The sequence below is a fragment of the Athalia rosae genome, chromosome 1 (assembly GCF_917208135.1).
Source record: "Athalia rosae chromosome 1, iyAthRosa1.1, whole genome shotgun sequence".
NCBI classification, from domain to species: Eukaryota; Metazoa; Arthropoda; class Insecta; order Hymenoptera; family Athaliidae; genus Athalia; species Athalia rosae.
The window spans coordinates 2,856,110-2,882,430 of record NC_064026.1 but is presented as its reverse complement, the minus strand read 5'-3'; the positions used below and the strand labels follow the sequence as shown (position 1 = coordinate 2,882,430).

Genomic DNA, 26,321 nt, shown 5'->3' with positions numbered 1-26,321 from the left:
GAGATGCGTGATTTGATAACGCCGGAATGAAACGAAAGCTCGTTCTATACGGAAAAATGAAATAAAAGTTTCGAGTATAGGTATTACATTTAATTGGCTAAATTCCAAAGGGAGTTTCCTGTTTTGAGGCGAGTAAAAAATGCAAAACAGATCATCTCTCCCCAATTTCAATCAATCTTGCAAGATTTCCGTCCTTCTTGGGTCAACGTGTGACGACGGGTCAGACGAGGATTATAACGCTAATCAAAATCAAGCCTGATAAGTGTTTATGTCGAGATTGTTGTAGACCATCTGCTCGTCGATCCAATGCCGCGCTGCGGCAACGTTAGCGTAGACGCCAGGAACACGATTTTCGCCACATCCAATACCCCAGGCAACGATACCAACCTGAGCGTAACGAGATGGGTCGTTCTTCAAAGGACAAACCAAAGGACTTCCTCCGTCACCCTAAAAAATAGACAAGGGTATCGTTTTCAATATCGCGTGCAATGAACGCGATTAGAAAACTCAATGGATGCAAAAAAGCAATTCATCTTTCGTACGTACCTTGCACGTGTCTTTGCCGGATTCTCCGCCAGCGCATACGAAGCTCGAGTGAAGATTGAAGTATTTTCCGAGTCTAGTCGTGCGCAAGGAACTCTGACACACGTCGTGTGGAACGATGGGGAGATCCACCCTCTTGAGGATCACCTGATAGTGGCCTTCTTTGCCTGAAAAAAAATATTCACGGTCGATCTCAGGTAATCGCTAATTTTAATTTTCATACGTTCTAAAAATTTTCCGCGGATCGGATCTTACCGAAAATGTCTTTTCCCCATCCGCTGGCGAAGCAGCGGGTGCCGTCGAACGTTTCCCCGTGTGCCGGAAGACAGGTGAGATCGACGTTCTCCGCCAGATTAACGGCCGTCTCCAAAATCAGGAGGGCGACGTCGTTGTACAGAGCACCGGAGTGGAAGCCCTCGTGTACGACGACCGATTTCACGTTTCGATCCTGGTGCGGGTAGACCTCGTTCTTCGTTTGAGTGTCCCATTCGCCGGCTCGGACCTTCAATTGAGAGGGTTGCTTCCTGCGTCCGTTTTTAAAAATACAAACTATCATCGAGAAAAGCCAAGCCAATCGCGTTTCGCACGCAACAACGAGGTCACCGATCGCCAAAATTAATAACTTATGAGTCGAGTGTTAATGAGGAGGTGATTCGAAACGAATAAATCAGCTTCGACTCTGGATTATTTTTTTCATTCGTCGCACTGATCTCCTTTCTTTTTCTCTACACGACAGAGTCCAGAAGATAGAATAGTAAGACATACTAACCCATTGACGCAGTGAGCAGCGGTGAGGACTACTTCGGGGTGAATGAGGGCACCTCCGCATTGGTATACGTTCAGTTTTTCGGCATTTTGTCCGATTATTTCCTCCCTGAGGACCGCGACCATCCAAGGGAATTCGCCGAACTGAGCTTCGTTGTCGGTGTGTCCGGTTATTCTGAAACCAACTCCATCCGGATTCCGTTGGCCACATCCTCGTCGTACCGGCGGTTTTGGAGTAACCTTATCTTCCGGTTTCAACACATCTGGTTTCTTGCAACATATGTCCAAGTAGTTGTCGCAAGCACCTTTCACTCTGAAATCGTTTCAATTGGACAATTGGTATTTGAAATGAGAAGGAAAATATTAGTGGGTCGTTGAACCGTGAGGAGATGAGAAGAAAAAAATGGCGTATGTGAATAACATTGCAAAGTTATTGATAAATACGTATAACGTAACTGCAGGAAAAAAGAATCTCGGAATACGAAATTTTCGGATGACTAAGATTGGTAATTAGTCTGCCAATTAGGTCTTCTAACAAGATGCAAAAGGTTGATTAAAGTTAGAGGATGGATCGCGCATAAATTAGCATAAGTTTACCTCCCAGATATCCGTAAAAGTGTATAGTCTCTCCTTGAGAAACGAATTCGCTACTCGAGAGATAAAATTTAAATGAAATACCACGAGTCTCATTGTCCGACTCCCGATGAGATAATCACGGATCATAATCCGTTACATAAATACGTACGATTATCAAGGTTTTCCCTTGTATAACATAAAGCGTCCGAGGCATGCAATATGATTTAAGATCGACGAAAATAAAGAGGTTCGGTTATCGTGCATGCGATGCATATGCGGATTAATTTTTTGTTTGCCGATTAACGCGATATAGAGGCGCGCTTTTTTTCGTCAAGTTTTTTTCATACAAATTTACAGTTAGGTACCGGCGAGTATGCAAATTTCGTCGAGTTATCGGATATTCGTTACCTTTGAATATAATCATCGAAGACGATTATTTTATCGCGTAAAAATTTTCGAACAAAACAGAAGGTATTCGTGATTCAAGGAAAACTTCTCCCGCGACTCGATTTTGTTCGATTTTTTCATCTTTTATTGTCCCTAGCGAATATACCGAACAAATTTACCTCGACGTTCAAGGATATAGAATTTAATAACTGTCCTCCGCCGCTACTCCGATACTCACGGTTCCGCAACCAATAATTTTACTGCGTCTCATTCAAGCGACGTGATTTCGGACAATCTCTAATCACGCGAAGACATTCGTTGGAACTATTTGAAAAAATCATCCGATTCGGTGATCGATGACGTTACGGACGGGATCGGAGGAAAACATTCGCCAATTTCTTTCCTACGAATCGTTGAATGATTTCGACTACCGTACCTGATATCGATGAGACCGATTCCCTCGGTGACGATTGTGTTGTTTTGACATTGATAATATGGAACGCATTCGCAATCATCCTCTCCACCGCCGCTCTCCGGAATTTGTCCGCCATTATTGATCGGGGACGGAGTCACTCCACCGTTACTTCCTGTCGGTGATTTCGGGGTGTAAATACTGTCGATCAGACAATCGAGATCGCCGCATTTTTGCGGGGCCCCCAAAGAAACGGCGATTAGACCCAAGAATACGATCAGCCTCATCGAGCACCTCATTCTGCAGCTGACCACGGTCGGATCTGCAAAGATTTTGGAATTTTTCGAATCAAAGATCTATACGCAATTCGCCTCCAGATTAAATCGGAACGTGCCGCGATGTGCTCGAAGCAATAGGGAGTGAATTTTTGACGGACGGAAATTTATTTTTAGTTTTGTTATTAGAGTCACGGATCTTTGGACTACTCAATTATCATTCAATTACGATACTATACGTATACGCATCTGAGGTGATAAGAATACTTTTCACAATTTCGGGTCGGCTACGATAACGAGTGAGAGGAAAAATTCTCGCTGGAAGTCCTAATGACTCTGTTTTCTCTTTCCTCCATTTGTTTCGATATACTTATACGCGTATATGTATGTTCCAAAAATGATTTTTCGTGGATTCTATTATATTATTTCACGCAAGTCGTCGACGGGCTTCAGGGTCATCGTGTTCACAACCAGAGATATGATTTTCAAATCAATGCGTAATATATTCTTTGTTAATCATTAACGGAATTCGAAAGCTAAATACTCAATGGGTCCTCACCTTATGATCAAACAACGCGAAACGGTGAATTCAAGCATTTGAATTTCTATTCAAGTTTCAAAAAAATCATCCCGTCGCGCGATATTTATTTATTTTTTATTCTAGTTTATTGAGAGAAAAATCAACAAAAACCTGTTACGCCTGTTATTTGCGACTTGTTAGACTCTGACGTCGGTAACAAATTAGCGCGGATTCGTCAGCTCACAATTATACACAATCGACGACGTGATATGAACTTCTCGCGACTCGAGCTTTGATCGACGGATCGGAAGGATCCCGATTCCATTCTCTTCTCCCTAATTTTTCTTTCACAGTTTTGCACGATCGCATCCGAAATAACCGAAAAGTCGCCGATAATTTCCCTGCTCGGCTCCAGGCTCCTCTCGATTTTTACGATCCTACAATTTGAGCTATAAAACAAATTTTATAGCGACGACGCCGTTGAAAAGTTGCTTTTGAATTTTTCAAATATCAGCCCCAAAATTCGCCGTTTCTTTCTAAGCTGGATCGCAACCTCGTGCTCTCGCTAACGATATAACCGCCGATCGTATTATAGACGTAGCTTGAGAAACAACCCGTGCTGATTACCATACCCGTAATCCCGACCTTGGCGTTGTCTCGGGACTGGTACATACTTTTTACGTTATCTCACGCGCATCTCTCGGTCGGGATGCTGAACTTTCAAAACTCCTCGCAATCAGGTGGTTGTCTCGAAAAGTCTGAATTTTTCATCAATTCATTTCGCTCGACCAGTTTTCACGTTACACCCTCCGTGTAATACGTATTTATATGACATTGATTCGGAAGCCATTTTGTTATTGCCGGTCGATGATCATTCATCTCTTTAGGAGAATGAAAATCTTAATCTTTCGTCCACCGTACAACTTTTGAGGAAAGTTTTCTTTTTTTATTTTCCATTTTTCATTTTGACGCGTAACGCGCTACGTGTATTCCGGAATATTTTACCTTCCGCTGTGCCGAATCGATTCCCTCCGACAAAACCGGAATACCATACCGGATAGAAGTCCGACTTTTCTACAGTTTTATGAGAGCGATCCGAATTCACGAATCTCGGGGGATGATCAACGCAGCGACGTTCAACTTTCCTTGGCAGTAATCCGAGTTCATTCGATTCTCTGACGGAATCAATTCGGAGGACTCAAAAGTCGATTGAATAATATGATGTACTATTCTCCGATTCCTGTATAATCCTGCCTTTCTAATCGTCTTGTAACGTTCAACGTTAAAACGTTAAATTATCCGTAGACCGGAGTAAAACACGTCGAAGTTAAATTATCGCATGGCCCGGTTTACAGAGCGCATAAAATATCGAGCTGATTTCCTAAATATAATCGCGTACCTATAGAAATGGGAATGAGCCGGCGCGCGTTTCGTTAAATTCGCGTATAACAAATTGTTACCGGAAGAGAGCATCCGAAATTGCGTAACTCCGATAAATCAAATTCCTGCATGTGCCTAATTGTACGGTATAGGTATTACGTTCTCCGCCGTCCAGGTCCCGCCGTCGAACTTCGATGAAAATTTTTCGCGACATCCCATTCGCTGCGATAATCTATAGCGCTTGCATTGTAATTGTTTATTACGTCGACCGTGAATAGCGAATGAACTTTCCAACGTACGTATGACATAATTATATAGTTTATAAATTATAATCACGTAAGGATCGAGCAAGGCCGCGAACTTATCTGTATAATAACGAAGAAGAAGGACAGGATATCCTCAGCAGTTTCACTTGCGGTTTAAAACTTTGTTCTTCCGACCACATACATATGTATACGCGTCCGTACAAAACCCGCATCTCGCGTGGATGCGATAATTATCATATCGCGATTAAAGTTCAAAACTAAGTAAATAAACATTTCAGTTTTTCCGATGTGATCCACTTCGATATACGAGGATAAATGAATAATCTCGAGAACGGATGATAAATTATTACGTAAATATATATATATATATACATATAAGTTGACATCGTTTGAAATAGAAGACTTCCCGTGAACTCTTGACACCGCTCATTTTAAAAACGATTTTTTTCAAAAAACAACAACAATAACACAACGTACGACGCATAAACGTGAATGCGGTTGACTCGCATCCGATGTTAGGAGAGAGAAAAAATAAAAATAAAAAAACAATTCCGTCCGATATCGCACTGATAATTTGAGGTTTCCGAGAATGTGATAAATCACGCAAAATTTCCATCCTTTTATTGAACTTTTCGACCCGGTTACGCCGAAGACATTCAAAAAACAAATGGGACGAAATTATTCTTTTTTTTTGTCCATGAATTTTTAAAACGATACAAAAGCACAATTGATTCAGAAGCAGTACTCACCACGGTCGAAGAGAAGATGGAGTTTACGGTATAATCTTTTCCTCTTTATAATGAAGTAATTAAAGCAAAAATAATAATGACGAAAGAACAAATAAAAATAAGTGGTGGGAACCGAGTATATACGAACAGATAGTAAAAACGGAGAGACAGAGAGATAGGAGAGGACGGACCGGCGATGATACGAAGGCGACGGAACGGACGCGCGGCGTATATCCTCGTCCATCCCTTCTCCTTGGTATATATATCCTGACCTCCCCACCATCCCCCCCACACTCGTTCGGACTCTCCTCTCTTGCTGCTTCGTGCGAATTGCCTTCAAGTGTGAAATCTTTTTATTTCACTCGGGATAAGGAGAGGAAGAAAAAAAATCTATTCTCATTTATGGCGGGGATTTTTACAGGAGTATAGGTACGCCTCGAGCGTACGGGGCAAGATTCCTTTAACAGATCCTACGGGGGACGCGAGGGGATCTCAGCGGGGCTCGTTAACCGATCGTCGGACACGCCTCGTCCAACTTTTCTATTCAGCCTTTTTTTTTTGCACAAATGGGAAGTCAAGAAATGCGACCATCCATCGCCGGAGAGCCAAGACTGGACACGTTATTACGTATGATACCACGATATTCCGACGTGTGATTTGTCGTAACTTATTTTTTTCCATTCTTTCATTCGTTCCTTCTTTTTGTTCTCTTCGGAGAGCAGGTGTTCCGTGTCCTTTTATGCCGCTCACAGGGTCACGGATCTCACCTTTGGACAATGAACTGCTCTCATTACCGCCCGACAACCGTAGACAAAGTAGACACGACAAATGAAGAAATTATCATCATTTTTCGTATCGGTATTCGTCGATTACTAGATATTAACAACCTTGAAGGGGGTTTGTAAATCCCTACGAATCCCGAACTATTCAGGGACTCCGATCATCGATACCCGGAGTTTGGGAAGCACCGTATAGTTTCCGTTACTCTGATTCATTCGACCGCTAAATATACCTGATACCAGATTAGAAAAGGAAAGAAAAAAAAACAACAAACTTAGGCGTAGTTAACATTGTGTACCGTAATTTGCGAAACGAGTAAGCGGACATATCTTGATCAGGGGATCCCCGTTTCCTTATGCTACCGCAAATCCGCCAGCGAGGTCGACCAGGACTCTCGGAAACGTTGACCGTCTAACGGTCTATTAACGTATGTTATAAATCTCACTTTCGTCACGATTATACACCAATTAAAGGCGTCAATCAACGAAATAGAATAACCTCGTCGACGCACCTTTCTCGAACTTTTTCCTTGTACGTTATATAGTCGCGTATACCGTGTGGTTTCGCATGAAATGAAACCAGTTACTCGAGACCGACGCGAAGACAATTTTCACAATGGGATATGGCAATAGCCGCAATTATTCTGCTCGAACAATCCTGCATGTTTTCATGATATACATATATATATACATATATTTACTCGCATACATGAAAATTGGCAACGAAGTAACGGAAAGCTGTCGTTCACTCTACACTCACTTAGCAGTTTGAAGGTAATCATAGTCGGACGCACGTTTTCCGATACGATGTATAGTTAGCGAGGAGCCGCAGTTTTCCGATAAATTTTCAAAGGATATCGGCGACGCTATCGTAACGACATATTTTCACCAACTGCAGATCTCACCTGACAAAATGTTATCGAATTCCAATGAGTTAAGGATTACCGACGCGACGATTATCCTACCTAAGCTGCGCAACGGCGGACACTCTTTGCAATGGTATGCGAACGTGTATTAGCATGCATACGTCATCGAACTGTTCCAGCTTATCTCGAGAATTCTGAAAATGATCGACTTCCGCAACCGAGGTTTCCCATTAATTAATTATACTCCGAAAGCAGAAAATCACAGTTTTCGTTCTCTTTCTTATTACATTTCAATACGCACGGTACGAGTCGCGTACATTATTGATGCAATCATTTACTTTTATTTACGACACAATCTTTGAATACGTATGTATGTTACTTGTACAGGTGTTTGTGTGACCCTGCAATTGGTTCCTGGCCTCTACTCGTTCCGTGTTAAGGTCAGCTTCTTGTTTAAATATTTTCCTCCTTCTGATTATTACTTTGTTTGTTTTTATTTTTGGTGACGAAAATTCTTGGACTACGGGGAATAAGAGAAATCGTCTCTTCCGAGAACGATTTTTGTATCACTCAATTTAGCCGCGGCGTTCGCGAACGATCCGCGATCGAAGCTGGCTGGATCTTATGTAAACGAAAACTTGAGCGAACGAATTTCTTCTTCTTTTTTCCCATCGAGTATAACCACGGCCACGTCAAGGGCTTACCGATTTTTAACACGACGATCGGAATAACAATTTTTTCTCCCACTTTCCTGTAACCGAAATTGCCTACGAATAGGCATTGGCGAAAATCATTGATTAGTCACTGACGTCATCGAACCGAAAGTTTGCAGGACCACACCCATAATCGTTTATGCAACTCGTTCGACGATTATTCAGTTTCCATCGACTCTTTGCTAATGGGTTTAATATCAATTAACGAGTAACACTGCGGACTCAGGCTATGAATGAGTTTCAACAAAGAAAATAAAAATGGCGACAAATGCAAAAATATACAGCAAAATAAATTCAGTTGTGTTATTTGAAATCCCTATGGAATTAAAATACGAAACCCTGTTTACTATCAATTGGCACAGAATCAGTCTTCGAGTATTTTAATTACTTAACGCCTCCTCATGATCTCCTGGCGTCGTAGACGGAGGAATTGAGATGCAGTTTGTTCATTTGGTTGTCGATCCATCTTCGGATTTGAAGAACGTTCGCGAAGATACTCGGCGTCTGGTAATTACCGGAACTTATGCACCAGGACGCGATACCAAGTTGCACGTATCGGTCGGGCTCGTTTTTCAACGGACACGCCAACGGCCCTCCAATTTCACGCTGACAAAGATGAAAAACAAAGAAAAAACAAATATCGGTGTCCGAATTTTGGAAACTCGAAGGTAATGCATTATTGTCTATAATATTACCGAGCAGAAAGTTTTCGCTGGGTTTCCACCGGCGCAAATAAAACTATTCTCAAGTTTGAAACGTCGGCCGAGCGGAGTGTTGCGAAGGAGTCTGACGCACTCAGCGGTAGCCACGTACGGTTCGATTCGTTTTTTTAATATGTTCACCTGGCTCCTCTGGAAGTAAGCGTCCTCCGGCGATACTTGAGAAATTATGAAAAACACAAATATAAAACTATAAATTTCAAGTATGGAAATTGGATTGGGGAATTTATAAAAGGTATAAGTTTTACAAAATTTATCCCAGCCGATCGTGACGCAATTATGGAGATCCAATTCGACGTCCCTATATTTCGCTAGACAGGTGATATCGACGTCCCTTCCTATGGTCACTGGGTTCTTCAGAACGAGCAGGGCGACATTTTTATTCAGTCTTTGGGCGTTGTAGTTTTTGTGTACCACGACTTTCTGCACATCGCGCTCCTGATAGTCGAATTCCTCCTTCGTAGTCATGGTGTCCAATTGTCCGGCTCGAATCGATAGCGGGTCGCTTGCGTTTCTGAAAATTCGTCAACATTTGTTCGTCATCTCTATAACGCGAAGAAATTCGAGGACCGCGAGAAACGAAAACAATCTGTACCCGGATTTCCAGCCCTTGACGCACTGTGCGGTGGTCAGGACTACCTTCTCGTGAATGAGAGTCCCTTGACACTGATAGACCTTCACCCTCTCGGCAACGTTTTTCCGTTGTACGATTTTGGTGCGGAATATGGTGACCATCCACGGAAATTCACCCGGGTAGGCTTCTTCGGCGTCGAGTCGAGGAACCTGCAGTTGAAGTCTTCGGGGACGACTCAGCCCGCAACTGGATTCTGATTTTTCAATTTGCGACTGCACGGAGTCCGGTAATTTACAACAAACTTGCAAATAATCGTCGCAAAGATCCTCGATCTGATCGGGACCCGTTCTGAAAAATATGTTCCAGAATTATCACGATTCGGGGATGAAATAAGCCATAAAAACTCACTTACTGCAAACTCCTGATGTCGATCAAACCCTCACCGCCCGTGATTACCGTGTTATCGCTACTGCATTGGTAGTAAGGAACGCAGACGCAACCCAATTGCGATCGCAGGCTTCCATCCTGAGGGTTACTCGTCGCCGGTGGTATGACGGATAAGAAAAACGTGGCCGACGTTAAAATGAATACGTATGCCGGCACTGAGATCCGCATGACTGTTGCTTTCACGTGTGATATGTTTTCTCGGGAGAACGAAGGAGAATAACTGGTTCGGTCGATCCGAGCGGACTTATTCTCGCTGGTGCAATCGCGCTATCTTCGAAAAATGTGCGAGTAGGGATTGTCAATGTGGGTCTCCGCTGAGGGAAGGAGAGAGGGAGGGGGAGGGGGGGAATCCTCCCTGTGGCCCGAAGTTCTTAATGACTCTTTGCTACGACCAAATAGGCCTCTGGACACGCCTCCCTCTTCTGTTATTCGATTTACGTTTTCAATATGTACCTGTTCGTCGCTGAGTGGCGTTACAATTTTTTCCCTCGATCGCTAATATACGTGAGTTATGACGTTCCTTGTACCCAAATCCAGCTTAAATATCAAGGCCGGCCAGATTCGTGACGACCGACCGGTAAAACATATTTTTCGAATAACAAACGTCTGGAGAACAACTCCGTACGTTGAATAAAAGACTTTCACAAATTGTTGTTACCGATTCTGTATTGTGAGTGGCGCTAATAATTATCACAATTACTGCATCGCCCATACATATGAACAGCGTTGCCGTAATTATTGTTCGACGATACATTATTATACGTTACGACTTCGGATGTGAGGATTGTGAAAAAAAGAGATACATATGTACTTATATACAAACTTGATAGCGAAAATACTATTTATCTATTAAAATTATACGTGAAGATCAGACGGAGGGTATCATTGAAATTGTATGTTTCATTTTGTCTTATAAACTAAAACTTGTTATTTTATTCTGTTTACTTAAAACAAACATCTCTTCTTACGGGGTTAAGTAAGAGTTATCGCTTATCTTTATACGAGCAGAACAGAAAAAAAAAGAAAATCCAACGCACTGAATCGCGGGTCTTGTCCCGCTTCAATGTGTCGTTGAGTTTCGAACGTTTTACAGAATTCCTCCGCTCAATTTTTACCGATCAAATTGTGTACGAGGAAGTGTCTAGATTATATTGTGCCATTTTAGAATCGATCCATCGTCTGGCTCTCGCTACATTCGCGTAAACTCCGGGTTGTCTGTCACCTCCGCATCCGATTCCCCAGGCCACGATACCGGCTTGAACGTAACGGTTCGGATCGTTTGCCAGAGGACACGCCAACGGGCTTCCGCCGTCACCCTGAAAATTGACAAAATTCACATGTATCCCCTCGTTCACGATCAATCCCATCAGTGAACTGATTGTCGATATCGTTTAGTTCGACGATTCATTATTATTCTCACCGTGCACGTATCCTGTCCCGCTTCTCCTCCGGCGCAGATGAATGTCTTGTCGAGGACGAAAGGCTGACCGAGTCTCGTCAAACGTAAGAATGTTTGACATGGCTCGTGGGGCACCACGGGAAGCTCGATTTTTTTCAAGACGGACTGGAACCGGCCGGTTTGGTCTGAAATTTGTAGAGTTCGATCAGAGAATCGTGGCGAAATGCGTGGTGGAGAATAGCTCGCGAAAACTTCGACGGAAATTACCGAAGTTATTTTTCCCCCATCCGGTAGCCGTGCATCTTGCGGCATCGAAAATGTCCGTCGGTTGCGGAAGACAGAGCACATTGACGTTGGGAGCGATTATGAAAGCCTCGCGTACTATCAGAAGGGCGAAATCATTTTGTAGATTGTTGGTGTTGAAATTCTCGTGTAGTATCTTCGCCATCACTTGACGTTCCTGGTGGGGGATCGGCTCCGATCGTATCTGCGTATCCCATTCACCTGCCCTTACGAGCAATTCTTCGACGCTCTTCCTGAGATGGAAAAAAATTGAAATTCGATAACGATCCCGTTCGAACAGCCGACGAAATCTTTGTCACTTTTCAGTCAATCCCTTCACTTACTTTTCCACGGTGTGGGCCGCGGTGAGGATGACCCGGGGGTGGATCAGTGAACCACCGCATTCGTAAACGCTGCGTCCCCCCGGAACCAAGGGTTTTTTGAGAACCGCTACCATCCACGGAAATTCGGCGAATTGGCTTTCGGTGTCGGTTCCAGCGATACGAATAGTGACTCCTCCGGGGTTCCGGTGGCCGCAGCCCGGCAGGATTGCGGGTGGCTTCACGGTCGGTCTCGGGATCGGCGACGGCGTCGGCGTTGGGATCGGGATCGGCGTTGGCGTTTGGTTCGGTCGCGGTCTGTCCGTCGGAGGCGACGACGTCGCGTTGTCAGTCGGAGCGGGAATGATCGACGCTTTGTTGCAACAGACGTCCAGGATCCCGGGACACGTCTCGCCAACTCTGCGTTCGGAGAGTTGGAATGAATAAAAAATGACGAAAGTTTGGCGATCTACGAAGTTCGTCAAGGGCACCGTTCGGATACTGACCTTTTGTCAATGACGAATGAACCATCGGTGACAACGACTTTGTCACTAGAGCACAAATAGTAGGTGACACATTGGCAATCGGACGGCGCCTCCGTGGGTAGGTCCGTTTTTAGGGGTGGCGGAGGCGAAGGATTGTTCAGCGAGTCGCAAGCGACGCCGAAAATCTCCTGGCACTGCAGACCGACCAGAGAGGTACCGACTTGCCGTTTTTCGCGATCTGGTGCCCCACTGACTACACCCAGAAGAGCGATTAAAAATCCTAGACACTGCATATTTTAAGTGTCTTCCGTATCTCGTACACGGGACTACTGCGCCGTTCCTAAAATCATAAGAGGATATTATAGTTTCGAATCGACTCCCACTCTCGGTTCACCGGCGGATCGGAGGAACTAAGGATTGAGTAAACTGTTAGAGCCGAAGGGTCCTTGACCGATGGTTGAACCACACGTCTAATGCAAAATTAATATTTGTTTAATTATTCGTATGAATTATTATATTCACTTTGTGTAAATAGACGGTAAGTGAAATCGTTGTCCTTGAATTTATTGATATTGACAAAAACACCTGAGTTATTTTTAATTTCAAATAGTTAGATCATCGCGACACTCGTATTACGTTATACGGGGATTTTCAGAGTATACGAAGGTAAATCAATTGTTTCGCGTAATTTCAAAATTTTGTCTCAGCCCCGAACCGCCAAGTTTCGCATTATAAAAGGAAAAACAATAAAACTCATTCGGAAATCTGTATTCACTTACCGGGAGAAAAAAGTTCCAGAGGTCACGTTGAGCTGATCCTGAAAATAAGACGCGAACGACTTCACTAATCGACGGACCTTTGGCGTATTGCAACTATATCACATTGCTACGATCGGCGACGGAGACCGGTCTTTCCTTCCCCTCTACTGACCAGAGCTGTTTATCCTCGGATTTCCCCTTCTGCCACTTCGACTAATTGTGAACTATGTCAGTAACGCCGCGCACAGCTCTTCTTATCGCGAATAAATTTCTCATGGTGAACGCTTTCCACGAATCGAAGACACCGAATCAAAGGTCTCCTTGTCTCGGCAGCGGTATCTTTAAAGAATTGTCATTCCTCCGAATAAACCTGAACCGATAAATATCAACGTGCAACACAACTGAGCTGCGGAATAACGAAGATCATGAAATGATTGAGATCATTTATTATCGGGATCATCCGTGTGAAAGTCAAACTAAAAAAGCCATTCCATTACGCAGAGTACTCGTTCCTTTTAGAATTAGTATTTATCAAAACCCTCCCTTCCCGTACCCCTAGGAAATACGATGACAAATCTGGACATACGAGGTATGACGTCCTTGGTCAGTCGTGCGAAACATTTGCATACCTGTATTCTCGTATCCACGAGGGCAGCTTAATCTCCGGACAAGGATAAAGGAATAAAAAATATTTTTCATTTTAGACACTAATGGTTCTACCTGCCCGCTGTCGTTCCAGGGGGAAGTTTTACAACCGGCGACTTTCTACGGGAGTTTGAAAATTTTTTTTTTCTCAGATGATCCGACTCGCATAACAAAGTCGTTATTGTACCGGAAAAATATTGGTGATTAATAATCGAATGTCACGACGTCTCGTTATTATGATATTAATTTGTACCGCATAAGTCAACTATTTTTTCTAACAGATCCGTAAAACTGTTTTTTGAATCTTGTTCCGACAAAAAAAGAAAGAAAAAAAACAATAACCGGTTCGCGAATCGCGTTTAGCTCAACACCTACGTCACGCGAACGTTCGATTAGAGGACGTAATGTACGATTCAAAGAAAATTCTTCGATCCAAAACACTTATCGGTATTCCGCAACGACCGTCATTACGAATGATAATCATGAACGTGTTGCATTGTACACGGGGGAAAACCGGTATGCGTGTAAATAAAGAAATGTATTTTCCGCACACGTGAAATCCGATTAGCGGATACGAATGTCAAGTTACATCAAACAAAGTCTCAAGACCGTGACTGCACGTCATTGACCTTAAACTTCATTTTTGTTATGTAAAATACTTGGCGAGTTCTCATCTTGAAGCTAATAATTTATTACCGAGTTGCTCACTCTCGACTCCGTCCGAACTGACGCATCCGCCGAGTAAGTGAAAAGACAAATTCTCTGGAATCTTGAAAAAAATCCCCAAATTATACGAGTCAAATGTAGGGAATCGATATCGTTACGCAGTCGTTTAAAAATGACCAACTTTATACCGATTCAAAAGTGGCGAACGGATAACAATCCGTTGATGTTTCGCTCGAAATGGGTGAATGAAAAAATGGGTCACTTACACCCGTGCCGCGGCGTGTCGGTGGAAAAAATAAAAAAATGTAAAATGTACGGAGAGAGGGATTCGCGGTAACTTAATTGGCAATAATAGAAGTATCAGTCACGCTATTGTGTCGGCTATAGATTTTCACCGTACACAACGCGTTGTCGGTTTCTGTCATCGGTGGTATATAGCGTGGCTTTGTGCGAAAACGGATTGACCGCGTACCACTAATTACTGCACAATGCGCAGGGAACCGCGGAGGAAAAATTCCACGTACTGTAATACATGAAACGCGTGCTCGATGAATGGGTGATTATGCCTCGTGTAAACTTGTATGCCCCAGAGGCGTACGCTGGTGGCAATGATATACAGCACAAATGACCAGGAAAAATATTAAACAAACACACTTTCGGAGGAGAATTATAGTTTCCCCATTTCGGAAATATCGACGTGTGTACAAGATTTCTAAACCGTTAAAACTGTACGTTGTGAAAGGTAAAAATTTTATCCTGTTTCGATTACCGGTAAAATAAATCTATTTCGATTATTCCAGAGAATATATGTGCTGACGTTATCAGACGGACGTAAAATCCCGCCGCTGTAATAGTGCAGGATAATGTTGATCATGAATCTAGGAACACAGCTGCACTTCCTCAATTAATTATACCAGGGATCGGAGTGACCCCATCGCGTCCAGGAGAAATGCACCCAATATATATGTATAGTATTATCCAGAATAAATAGTTCAAACGACACACGACTAGACCAAAACACCGAGTGAGTTATATCACCCGGACGATGATAACGTAATCAATAAAAATAATTATCACGATTTAAAGGACTCCGTAATTAGCCAACTGTTGATCGATCCATTGTCTGTGCTGAGGAACGCTCGCGTATACCGCCGGAGTGCTAGATGCACCGCATCCGATTCCCCAGGACACGATTCCAACCTTTTTGAAAAAAAAAAGATTTCAGGGTGAGAATAAATCAGTCCACGCTAATTAGGATATCAGCATCGATACACACCTGAACGTATCTACCCGACGAAGTGGGACAGACCAGAGGACCTCCTCCGTCGCCCGTACAAGTGTCTTTGCTGGGTTCACCGCCGGCGCACATGAAGCTACCGTGCAATTGGAAATACGCACCGAGTCGCGTTGACCTTAAACGCGTTTGACATTCGCCCCTTTCGATTATCGGCAGATCGACTTGTCGCAGAACGGCTTGATACTGCCCCTCCACTCCTAATACAATTCATCGATAATCAAACAGCGGAACGTAATGAATAATTTCGATTTGGAAATAGGGGGAAAAAATTCTTACCGAAAGAATTACGTCCCCATCCCGTAGCGAAGCATCTGATTCCCGGGGTGAGGACCATGCCTTGTTGAGGTAAACAGATCGGGCGTACGTTCAATTGATAATTAACTTCGGACGCGAGTATCAGGACTGCTACGTCGTGGTAAAGACCACCGCTGTAAAACTGCGGATGTTTTATGACCATTTGAACCCCGGTTTCCTGATAGGATAACGGCTCGTTAGTAGTTCTTGTGTCCCACTCGCCGACGCGTACCACCAGTCTGCCCGTTTCTTGCCTGTTTTTGTTATTCCAGCAATTAGCCAAGTTTTGTGGTCCGACTTTTTTCTTTTCTGCGATTATTTTTCGCAGTTTCTTACCCAGTTACACAATGTACTGCAGTGAGCACCGCTTTCGTCGACACGAGAGACCCGCCGCACTGGAAGAGCAAAGGGGCGCTGGTCTGACGCACCAAAAGTGCTACCATCCATGGAAACTCCGCAAAGGCGGTGCCACCGGATCCAGTGGGCATCGATTGACCTTTGAAAATAATGCGGGTTCAAGAATACGCTGATTGAGAAGCGAGGAGGGATTTTAGGGTGTTTCCGAGCTACCTGAGGAGGTGGAATTTGCACCTTTAATCCCACAGGCATCGAAGGTAGTCGCGGGTGTCCCACTGGAAACGATCAGAGTCTGCCTTCCGCTCGAACCCGTAGATACGATGATTCCTTGCGGCTGGCAGCAGATGTCTTGAGCCATTGGACAGATCCCGAATCTGGGGTCGATGATCCCAGCACCGTCCTGAGTGACGACAAATCCTGCGGCGCATTGTAGAGTCGGTACACAGATACAAGCTCGGTCTGTTCCAGGATTCCTGAGGGGTCCGAGGGTTGCGGTAGCTCCGGTACTGGTAGGGACACCGACAGCGGAGTCCTGCCCATTGGGTGGAATCCTGCAGCATATTTCATCTGCTATGCCACAGCTACCACCTAACTGACCTTGACGTCCGATTGGGAATCGAGGGTCAATGCTACCGGCGCCTGAGACGATGACAAAACCGGCTGAATCGCATTGCCAGGGTCTAACGCAGACGCAAATTTCACCGGGGTTTACGGGAGACATCGAAGTGACCATTGGCATAGCTGTTGGAAATACTACGGTATTTGTTGGGATACGACAACACACCTGTGTAGCGATCGGACAAAAACCTTGTTGCTGTCGGGGGTCGATCACACCTGCTCCGGATACGATTATCACGCCTGTGGCATCGCATTGATACGATTCCACGCATACGCAGTTAATATTTGGCTGTGATGTCGGGAATACCGTTACTGGTGCCATTGTTGGCGCCATCGTTGGTGCCATCGTCGGAGCCACTGTCGGAGCCATTGTTGGTGCCATCGTTGGTGCCACTGTCGGAGCCATTGTTGGTGCCATCGTTGGTGCCATCGTCGGAGCCACTGTCGGAGCCATTGTCGGTGCCATCGTTGGTGCCATTGTTGGTGCCACTGTCGGAGCCATTGTCGGTGCCATTGTTGGTGCCATCGTTGGTGCCATCGTCGGAGCCACTGTCGGAGCCATTGTCGGTGCCATCGTTGGTGCCATTGTTGGTGCCACTGTTGGAGCCATTGTCGGGGCCATAGTCGGTGCCATTGTCGGAGCCATTGTTGGTGCCACTGTTGGAGCCATTGTCGGGGCCATCGTCGGTGCCATTGTCGGAGCCATTGTTGGTGCCACTGTTGGAGCCATTGTCGGGGCCATCGTTGGTGCCATCGTCGGAGCCATCGTTGGTGCCATTGTTGGAGGGATTGTTGGCGCCATAGTTGGTGGTATTGTAGGAGCAATAGTTGGTGGAACAGTAGGAATAGGTTGGGGTGTAGATCCGTTGGTATTAGGCAAATAACAGCAGACTTCCAAATCCCCCGAGCATTGTCGAATTCTAGGGAACCAAATGAAGGAAGACAACCAAAGAGAGAAAATATAGTATTAATACAAGTTCAATTTTTGTCACAACTATGAATAGCAAATGATTTTAAACTCCACCTGATGTCAATCACTCCCATTCCATCGGTGATTATGTTGTTGTTGGAGTCACACAGGTAATAAGGAACGCATATGCAGGTGGCGGATGCAGAGGTAGTCGTGACAACTCTTATAATTTTCGGGTAACTCAGTTTTTGTTTCAAAATGTGAAGTAAAAACAGAGGCATCGAACCCGACGACGAGGGGGTAGCTATCGACACATCTCCAGGCGATACGATGTTCTTGTACGGATGTAGAAAATGCCCCGAAATCAGAATCGTCGCGTCCAGTAAAGTACCAATTGTCATCAAAAACGCAAACATTTTCCCGACCATTTTACCCTGCGGAATCACTCCGATTGACCAATTTCTGCAGCCTCCGCTAATCCAGGATCAACTTTGAAGCCTCTACAAATTTTCACCAACCTTTATGTCTCCGCGCAGAGCGTCCTGCAGGTTCTGAGACCTTTGTTATACCACTGCACTATCGACTATGGTGACACATTGCGTCCCGGTGAACGATACTGGACGTGAATTTCTAAGCGCATAATAACGTTCATCCGGCGTAACTTCGCACCATGAATTCAGAAGTGTAAAGGCCTAAGTGCCGGAGGTATGTAGTGGACATAGTCCGTGATCAATTGCCGTTTCGACGAGAGATTTGAACCCAGGTGCAAAAAATATCCATTCTAATGCAAGCGGTTGATGTGCCTCGAAATTATTTTGAAACCGAGCCGAAGGTTAATGCAAAAAATGAATTGAAAATGTATATAATAGAGTTATGCAGTGTTCGAATGTGCTAGAATGTTGAATGCATGCATGTACGACCTACATTTCATATTTGGAGAATCTGTAGGGAATTGAATTATCGATTTGTCCGACACAAATTGAATAACGATCGATGAAATTGCTTTATTTTTTATCCATCAACCTTGAGCTAGAACAATTCGCTACGCTCCCTTGCAACGAATGGTAAATCGAAATTTTTTAAAGCTACGACAATTCATCAAATCACGGTCAAACCAAAAATAATTTGCAAACAGCAGGGTCGCTCGACCCTCGAGCGACAATTCTTTTTTCAAATAATTGATTCGCGTTCAAATTCGAATTAATTGATCACGGTAAATTATTACAGTGGGGGCGCTACCGGCTGGACCGATTCAAAACGGCGAAGATAAAGTTGCATAGTATAAGGCGCGGCGGATGCTGCGATCACTTTTTGTACAACATGAATAAAATGGAACTGCATACCTTAACAAAATATCCAATTACTGGGTGTGACGTATAGGGTGAAAAAACCAACCGCAAACAGGTAGGCTAAGGTCAGCTTTGAATTCACAATAATAACTGCTCAATTGACCAACATTCGCATTCTCTTCATACACGAAGCGAAGTGTTGCACCTCTCGTGGTTTTCCCCTCGTTCATAAAACGCTGCACGCGAGTTTAATAATTTAGCATTGATCTATCGGGAGATACGATGAACAGCAGCGCGCATACGTTGATAAAGGGGGTAGAGGTAGAGTTAATAATTCTACCAGTAGTTCGTTCGTTGATTCTTAATTAGAAAAATAAATGAACAAATAGCAAACACTTTTCGCAGACAGTAAAATAAATAAAAAAAATACTAAATTTTTGGCAAACCTATTCAAAGTATGCGGTGATAAAAAAAATTCATTTAATTGAATTGAAATTTTGATATCAGATTGAACCCGTGTGCATTTGAGGGATGAAAAATTCTTTAAACTCTTACAAAAATTTTCTGCATACGACGAGCGATTGATTTTTCCATATCTGCAAACGCGATTGAAAAGAAATCGTTTTGAATAGATTTAATATCGATACGAATCGAATCATGTACCTACATAGAGGCATATACGTATAGTTTTACCAGGTAGGGCAGTGATACATATCTGACAAATCGTCGGAACAAAGCCAGTGCAAAATAATCAAAATTCACAATACTTTTTTATTATTTCTTTCATTCATTTATTCGTATTGCTGTTTCTTTTATGATTTTTCTACAAAATGCTGCTTTGCAATTAAATATCAATAAATCATGATATAAATTCACACAGAGAAGACAAACGGTTAAATAATATCACTAAGAATAATAATAATAAAAATAATAATACAATATAATTAAATGTACATCGGTAGTACATAAAGGACAGATCAGTACGAAAGAATAATAATAAAGAACGGCATAAGAACGATAAGGAGTTTCAATTGAATAATGAAACAAAGAAAAGAAAAATGCAGAATTTTTTTTTAAATAATTAGAAGCAAAAAAAAAAACATGTATTTGCGATATTCCATACGAGCGGAGAAAAAAGAAATGCATTATGTGGTATTTAAACCAAACCGAACGTTATGTGCGTATACTATAGTGAATCTACAACTTATCGTTACTATTTCAAAATGCCGATTGGAGAAAAATTGACTGGTAAAATCATATGTGCAATTGCCGCAATTGGGTATTGTAAATATCCCCATTTTGCAGCTGTGGAATGAGAAATTAGTTTTTGTACAATTTTTTAAAATATGCAAATTATAACGGACTGTAAGTTATAGGGCGTAAAAATGAAATTAAAATATTTTTTTTTTTACGGATTTTTACGGCATATACTTATTTTGTGGGTATCGTTTTCGCAATGCGCAACGCAATTAAAGATTCTATGTGATCGTGGCTTCAGCTAATTATTGAATTACTGAATACCTCTTTCCGGACAATGAGAACTACGGTGAAACAATTACTATGATCAATTTACTATTTTCATTTCTATGGATCATACACGTTCGGCATATGGTGTTTTTCTTTTCTTTATTACTTTTAATAAACTCGAACGGTTTTTCATGTGATCTGTACCAACCAGCCAGCATACTGTGACGGAAATTATAAACTATGTAGGAACAATTCGAGTTAAGTATTATATATACTACAGGAGTATTAATCGTTGATTAATTAACACTTATAATTTAATATTACCAATATTAATGTATGACTTCAGTCAGTCAATTAGAACTCGCGACAAGCTTGTGCAAAGTATCAACATACATAAATATATATTTATCCGTATATACTATATATCATATATTATAACAGCTCCGAACATTTTATGCGTAAGTCTTATCTCAATCAGATTCAAAAACTTGGTTCAACGAAAAGTACCGAGACAAAACTCGATAATCTGTATTCCCTATACATATCTAACAAGGTACGTCTTGGAAATCAACTTATAACTAATCACACTAGATACGTTTTTTTTTTTTTTTTTGGTTTTTTTTTCTTTTGGATCTTTTCTGTAAGTACATAACGTAGTTTAAAGTATGTATTATAATTGTGATTATATTCAGTCATCGTTGAAAATATCTTCGTCAGAATTTCGATCAGTATAATGTAAACAGTATTTAGCTCTGTATTATCCTAGACTAGACGGTTCAAGATTTTGAATAGAAGCCAGCTATACTTTAGAAGAAACGTCGACAGTCGTAGCAATAGACAGTCAAACGGTCGAAATTCCGAAGAAGTTTATTTTAAAAAGCAGAACAAAAAAATTAATGAAAAAAAAAAATCAAATAGAAAATAAAGAAATAGAAAATATGGCAGAACACTTGGGATCTGATAGTCTCTGGCCAATGTAATTTGAAACGACCAAGGATGTCGTTCTCGCTCTCATTTACTCCAATAAACATTCTCCTCCAACTACTCTTTCGGTTTCGTCATTTCGCAATTGTACGGGAAACGCGCGAAGAATAAAACGTTTTTCAAATCTTTTGGAACTGTGTCAACCGTCGCGGGATATGAAACGAGTCGATATTATGGAAGGGATGAAATCAGAGTCGGAAAATCCACTTGTCGCATATAACAAAATCGTCGCACATGATAAAAACGGGATCTGCAGAGGAAAGGGAGGGGCGGTAGGACGAATTGTAAATAATATGAATTTTCAGAGCCGATTTCAAAGTTACTTAAAACGTAAATACAACATAAATAAAAAGATAATATCAAATCGTTTCTAACTCCGCTTGCGCAATAGACGATCGACACAGATTTCGATGGCTAAACGTTTTCACTTTGCTTTGTTCGAACGCGATTTCAAGTGAACGAATCATACAAGGATTTTTATAAGGTTTAGATTTTTTACTTGCATTTTTTTTGTTTTTTTTTTTTCAGAAAAAAAACAGCCGCTGATACAGGTGGATACCGACACGCATCTGTATGTGTATTAATCGGAACGGCTGTGGCTATGGTCATCTAAAAATGATTTTGATTTACTGCGGGTATGGGTATAATCGTGCACGCAACTGTAAATCCCACCTAATTTGGTTTGATAGTGAAATTGTAAAATCATGATTTCTATGAATAATAGTGAATGATGAAAATGATCAAACTGTAGCGTGATTCGTCTTGGACCTCGTGTAATCAAAACGTGGATCGTTTTTTTTTTCTTTTTTTCTTTTTTTTTTTTAGTACGGTCAAGCATGATCAGTTTCGATATTTAGAAAAAAAATGTGTTGGAAAAACCTCATTTTTGTGCATAGTTATCATAAGATGGTATTAGTCAGCATTGGAGTATTCTTACCACAATTAACGAACTTACTTTCTAAATCGCATAGAAAAGTAAAAACAAAACTCACTGATTATGAGTATCTCCTAATATTATAATACTTGATTGGCTTGGAATATGATTTCAAAAACGGTTTTAACACTTGCTTATCTGTTTTTTCTTTGTTTGTTTTTTTTTTTTTTTGCCGAAGCCCCGTGATTTGAACGCTGGACGTTTATTACATCGATGCGAACGCCGTCGCGTGAACAAAATACTATTATTAATTTGGCGCATCTGAATTGGCGGAATAAAAGCAAAATTGACGGCATGGCAATGAAAATGAATCAAGGCTGTAAAATATAGCTCCGCGATAATAACTGAACGTAATCATATTTTAAACGTTGATCATTCCGACAAAACCATGACAAAAACGTAGCGCATCCTGTGAAACTAGAAGCTTATGAGTTGTGCATAATTTTAAACAAACTGATGGAACGCATCGACCGTAGCCAGAACACGGCCGCCTTCAACGGTGTTTTAAAATCATGTACAATCGGTTCTTTGATCTCACAGGAAGCGCTGCGGCAGCAAAAAGGCGCGAATTTCCCGAGAAGAGGAAAATTTCAAGGCATCGTCGGAGGAAACTCGGCCCTAACCGGTGAAGGTAAGTCAGTGTATATCTGTTATACCATAATTTTTCAAATTTCTTGTTCACTGGTCGATGGCATCGATTCACACGGCAGCGGAACGCAACTCTTTCGGCGGACTCGATGATTCCGCGTTACATCCTCCAAATCCAAGGGCATCGTTGTATAGATCGATGTTGCTGATTGTTTTTTTTTTACTTCGAACGACGTTTGCCAGTAGAGTTTCTCAAAACCTTCAACGCGTTTACGGTTGCAACAGCCTCCGGATTCTTGTTCGAGGGACAGTACTTTATCGTATGTGCCGCGTCCCCGCACGCTCCACAAATCGGACACGTGTAAGCTCTGAAAAAACAAAATTACAAAAAAAATAATTACTTCAATTTTTCTCGATGGATATTTGTAGCTTTAAATATATTGAGAATGGCTCGCTCTTCGTATAATAACGTCATTGACGGTGTATCTCAACACGCAGATTTAATAGGGGTACGTAATTCAACAAGCAGACGTGGTAAACTGACTTGAGTTTGTAAACAAAGTCGAAACGTAGAGAAGAAGACAGAAATCACTGAGAAACCAACTTCGTTACAAATACGTGTAATGAGAAGCATGGTGATAATAATACAGATGATTTGTAGAGACCGGTACGCAGTTCTTGCGTTCAAAAAATAAGGCGAAAAAAATCTGACTCGAAAGATTAAATCATTTCCGATGAAGGAGAATTAAATTCTGAGTAAGCGACGAGTCACCGTAATACGACCTCCGGACTCCTCGTGCTGTTGAGAATCGGGCATTTATTTTTATCGAAATAAAATTTGACTCACCTTAGAATTGGGCACATAATGCGACCATCGGCATCTTTGAGCAAATGACGACGATAATAATGAGCTTCCTCCCCATTGTTTCTGCAGAATACGCACTCGGTGGCAAGAGGTTTCCTGTTAGATTTCCTCCTTCTGGGATTTGGAAGAGGAATCGCACCAGTTTCCAACTCTGGGCAATACTCGGAGTCTTGGCCATTTTGCTTGAATTCTTCTCTCACATCTATTCGGCAAAAGTATAAAAATAATATTATATCGTTAATTGAGGCACACCGGATTTCGTAAGATTGCTCTCGATTCAAACGATCATAGGAATAGTCGACGTGTGGCGAGCGTCGAATTAGGCTCGTTGAATTATTACTGGGACAGACAGTGGTTCGGTTGTTTGTAGTTGAAATTTTTTATAATGCTTATGCCTGTGCATCGACATCAACAAATGTTTATAATTAACGGAGGAGCCGACAGCTAGCACGCGGTCGGAACTTGAAATAAACAGAACTCGACGAGAGTGAAGCGAGGGCTTGGTAATACGATATCGCGATAACGTGAGGACGAAAGATAAGGACCGAGCGGCAAGAAATGAAAAAGGAAAAATTGAATCACTCTGTCAGCGGTTCCGTAGAGGAAATCTTAATCCTCTACGAGTTTGAATACGATTGGCTATGCTCGTACATCGGTATCAATAAATAGTCGCTTACGAAAAAATGATGAAAATAAATCGCAAAATGTACGCGTATAGTGTAACCAGATGAAAGGGAAAAAGCCGACATCAAAGAGTTTGCCGACAAAATAAAAAATACAATGATAGAATGTTGTCAAAATTCGATCGCTTTGCTTATCCTCTGCTACGATGCTAGCTTTATTTTTCTAAAAATCTAGAAAAATGTTTCAAGTGCGTAGATTGCTTTGTTTTCAAATTCGCAATCGTGACCTTCGCGGACGCAAAGACGCCGCTGCCGCTTGATGCGGCAGCGGCACTCTTTGATCTGGTGTACAAAGTAGCCGGGTCCTAACTCATTATAGCCATAACGCACGTCGATGGAAAAGGAGAATATTTGATATTCCGATTAAATGCGTGATGCGGAGTTTTCCTATTTATACAAAAAAAAATTATCGGTTGAAATCTGGTTGATCAATCAAGCAGCAACGTAAAAGCTTGAATAAATGTGTCGAATTTGCGAATTTTAGCGAGTACGTAGTGACGTATTTTGCACATTTCATACCAGAACAAACTATCAATTCACAAAAATTATTAAAACTTGACTTATACATAACACTGTGCAATACAAGTTCAGAATTCAATATAAACGACGATATAATTTTTGAAATTCTAGCAATATAAGTTCGACATCGTAGAATCAGCTGATGTCGAACAGCCCTTTAAATTTTAACAATATCAGGTATTAATTAATAACAGAAGAAACTCGACTTACCATTACCACGTTCGCAATTATCGGGGTTCAAAGTAAAGTTGAAAAGTCGCTTCAGTTCTTCTTCCAGACTTGGATTATATGGGAAGAAGGAATTCGACACATGTAGCATCGGCAATTGCTGCGATACCAGAACTTTCATCTTTGCGAATGAGAGATCGTTATTTGTCAAAAGCAAACCGGAGGAAAAGCTCAAGCGATGACGATGGAAAAATGTATAACGTTTTGTAGAAAAGTCGTACTTAATATAGAAAAGTTCTGTATATTAATATGAAAATTGTAATGAAAACTAAATATCAAATTAACCGAAGCGATTAACGCCTTAAAACGCGTCACACGTCCACTCAACACGATTACTTGCCTGGAACTGAGCTGAGCGCGGCGCGCTTTCAAATTTCAACGCCCCTCTCAAGACGTCACCGCTGAGAGGCACGCGAAAAGCTTTGAAAATATCCACACCTCCTTTCCGTAACAGGCTCAAATATTTTGAATTCTCTTTCACTATTGGACACTCTTCTCGTGCGTGCTAAAGTAAACGAGGCGCACGCAACTACCCTTCAAAAGCTCACACCGATTCGCTGATTTACGGTCGCGCAGAGGGGGCAGGGGTGAAAAGTTGAAGGAAAAGTTGAAGATGTGCAGTTGACTGCAGGTGCAGATGCGAACAAGTGGATCAAGTGGATATTTTATGGGACAATCAAGGGCCCTGGGTATGAGTTGATTTATTTCCTTTGTCTCTCTTGGTTTCTTTATTACTTTTACCTTTTTTGCTTGGGGGATGTGACTACATAAATTATGATAAAA

At 42.1% G+C, this 26,321-nt stretch overlaps 5 protein-coding genes across 10 annotated transcripts; all 5 read right to left on the bottom strand.

Moving 5' to 3' along the window:
- Window positions 1–68: 68 nt before the first annotated feature.
- On the bottom strand, window positions 69–7,428 carry LOC105682995 (phenoloxidase-activating factor 2-like). 3 transcript variants are annotated; one of them, XM_048649337.1, is made up of 6 exons: window positions 7,392–7,428; window positions 2,708–3,005; window positions 1,313–1,621; window positions 799–1,067; window positions 547–710; window positions 69–447 (listed from the first exon to the last, which is right to left on the bottom strand). In XM_048649337.1, the coding sequence occupies exons 1-6, from the start codon at window positions 7,411–7,413 to the stop codon at window positions 250–252; spliced, it is 1,260 nt and encodes a 419-aa protein (XP_048505294.1). In that variant the 5' UTR covers window positions 7,414–7,428; the 3' UTR covers window positions 69–249. The 3 variants fall into 3 exon arrangements, with proteins under 3 accessions (XP_048505294.1, XP_012250699.2, XP_048505286.1); XM_012395276.4 differs by lacking the exon at window positions 7,392–7,428 and adding an exon at window positions 5,874–6,086; XM_048649329.1 differs by lacking the exon at window positions 7,392–7,428 and adding an exon at window positions 5,602–5,623.
- A 1,061-nt stretch (window positions 7,429–8,489) lies between these two features.
- On the bottom strand, window positions 8,490–10,263 carry LOC105682988 (phenoloxidase-activating factor 2-like). Its single transcript, XM_012395254.3, has 5 exons — window positions 9,916–10,263; window positions 9,525–9,851; window positions 9,178–9,443; window positions 8,906–9,087; window positions 8,490–8,816 (listed from the first exon to the last, which is right to left on the bottom strand). The coding sequence occupies exons 1-5, from the start codon at window positions 10,116–10,118 to the stop codon at window positions 8,610–8,612; spliced, it is 1,185 nt and encodes a 394-aa protein (XP_012250677.2). The 5' UTR covers window positions 10,119–10,263; the 3' UTR covers window positions 8,490–8,609.
- A 788-nt stretch (window positions 10,264–11,051) lies between these two features.
- LOC105682996 (phenoloxidase-activating factor 2-like) lies at window positions 11,052–13,660 on the bottom strand. Of its 2 annotated transcripts, XM_048649353.1 has the most exons (7): window positions 13,367–13,660; window positions 13,216–13,253; window positions 12,458–12,776; window positions 11,976–12,371; window positions 11,617–11,885; window positions 11,371–11,534; window positions 11,052–11,266 (listed from the first exon to the last, which is right to left on the bottom strand). In XM_048649353.1, exons 3-7 carry the CDS (start codon window positions 12,727–12,729, stop codon window positions 11,069–11,071), a joined length of 1,299 nt encoding a protein of 432 aa, XP_048505310.1. In that variant the 5' UTR covers window positions 12,730–12,776; window positions 13,216–13,253; window positions 13,367–13,660; the 3' UTR covers window positions 11,052–11,068. The 2 variants fall into 2 exon arrangements, with proteins under 2 accessions (XP_048505310.1, XP_012250700.2); XM_012395277.4 differs by lacking the exon at window positions 13,367–13,660 and having other exon boundaries at window positions 13,216–13,360.
- Window positions 13,661–15,270: 1,610 nt separating this feature from the next.
- LOC105682981 lies at window positions 15,271–20,939 on the bottom strand. Of its 3 annotated transcripts, XM_048649303.1 has the most exons (8): window positions 19,325–20,939; window positions 18,500–18,611; window positions 18,096–18,415; window positions 16,667–17,991; window positions 16,433–16,592; window positions 16,079–16,350; window positions 15,782–15,999; window positions 15,271–15,705 (listed from the first exon to the last, which is right to left on the bottom strand). In XM_048649303.1, the coding sequence occupies exons 3-8, from the start codon at window positions 18,407–18,409 to the stop codon at window positions 15,586–15,588; spliced, it is 2,409 nt and encodes an 802-aa protein (XP_048505260.1). In that variant the 5' UTR covers window positions 18,410–18,415; window positions 18,500–18,611; window positions 19,325–20,939; the 3' UTR covers window positions 15,271–15,585. The 3 variants fall into 3 exon arrangements, with proteins under 3 accessions (XP_048505260.1, XP_048505258.1, XP_048505265.1); XM_048649301.1 differs by lacking the exon at window positions 18,500–18,611 and having other exon boundaries at window positions 18,096–18,481; XM_048649308.1 differs by lacking the exon at window positions 18,500–18,611.
- A 142-nt stretch (window positions 20,940–21,081) lies between these two features.
- Window positions 21,082–26,207, bottom strand: LOC105682997 (nanos homolog 3). Its single transcript, XM_012395278.3, has 3 exons — window positions 25,521–26,207; window positions 24,091–24,310; window positions 21,082–23,611 (listed from the first exon to the last, which is right to left on the bottom strand). Exons 1-3 carry the CDS (start codon window positions 25,657–25,659, stop codon window positions 23,464–23,466), a joined length of 507 nt encoding a protein of 168 aa, XP_012250701.1. The 5' UTR covers window positions 25,660–26,207; the 3' UTR covers window positions 21,082–23,463.
- Window positions 26,208–26,321: the final 114 nt, after the last annotated feature.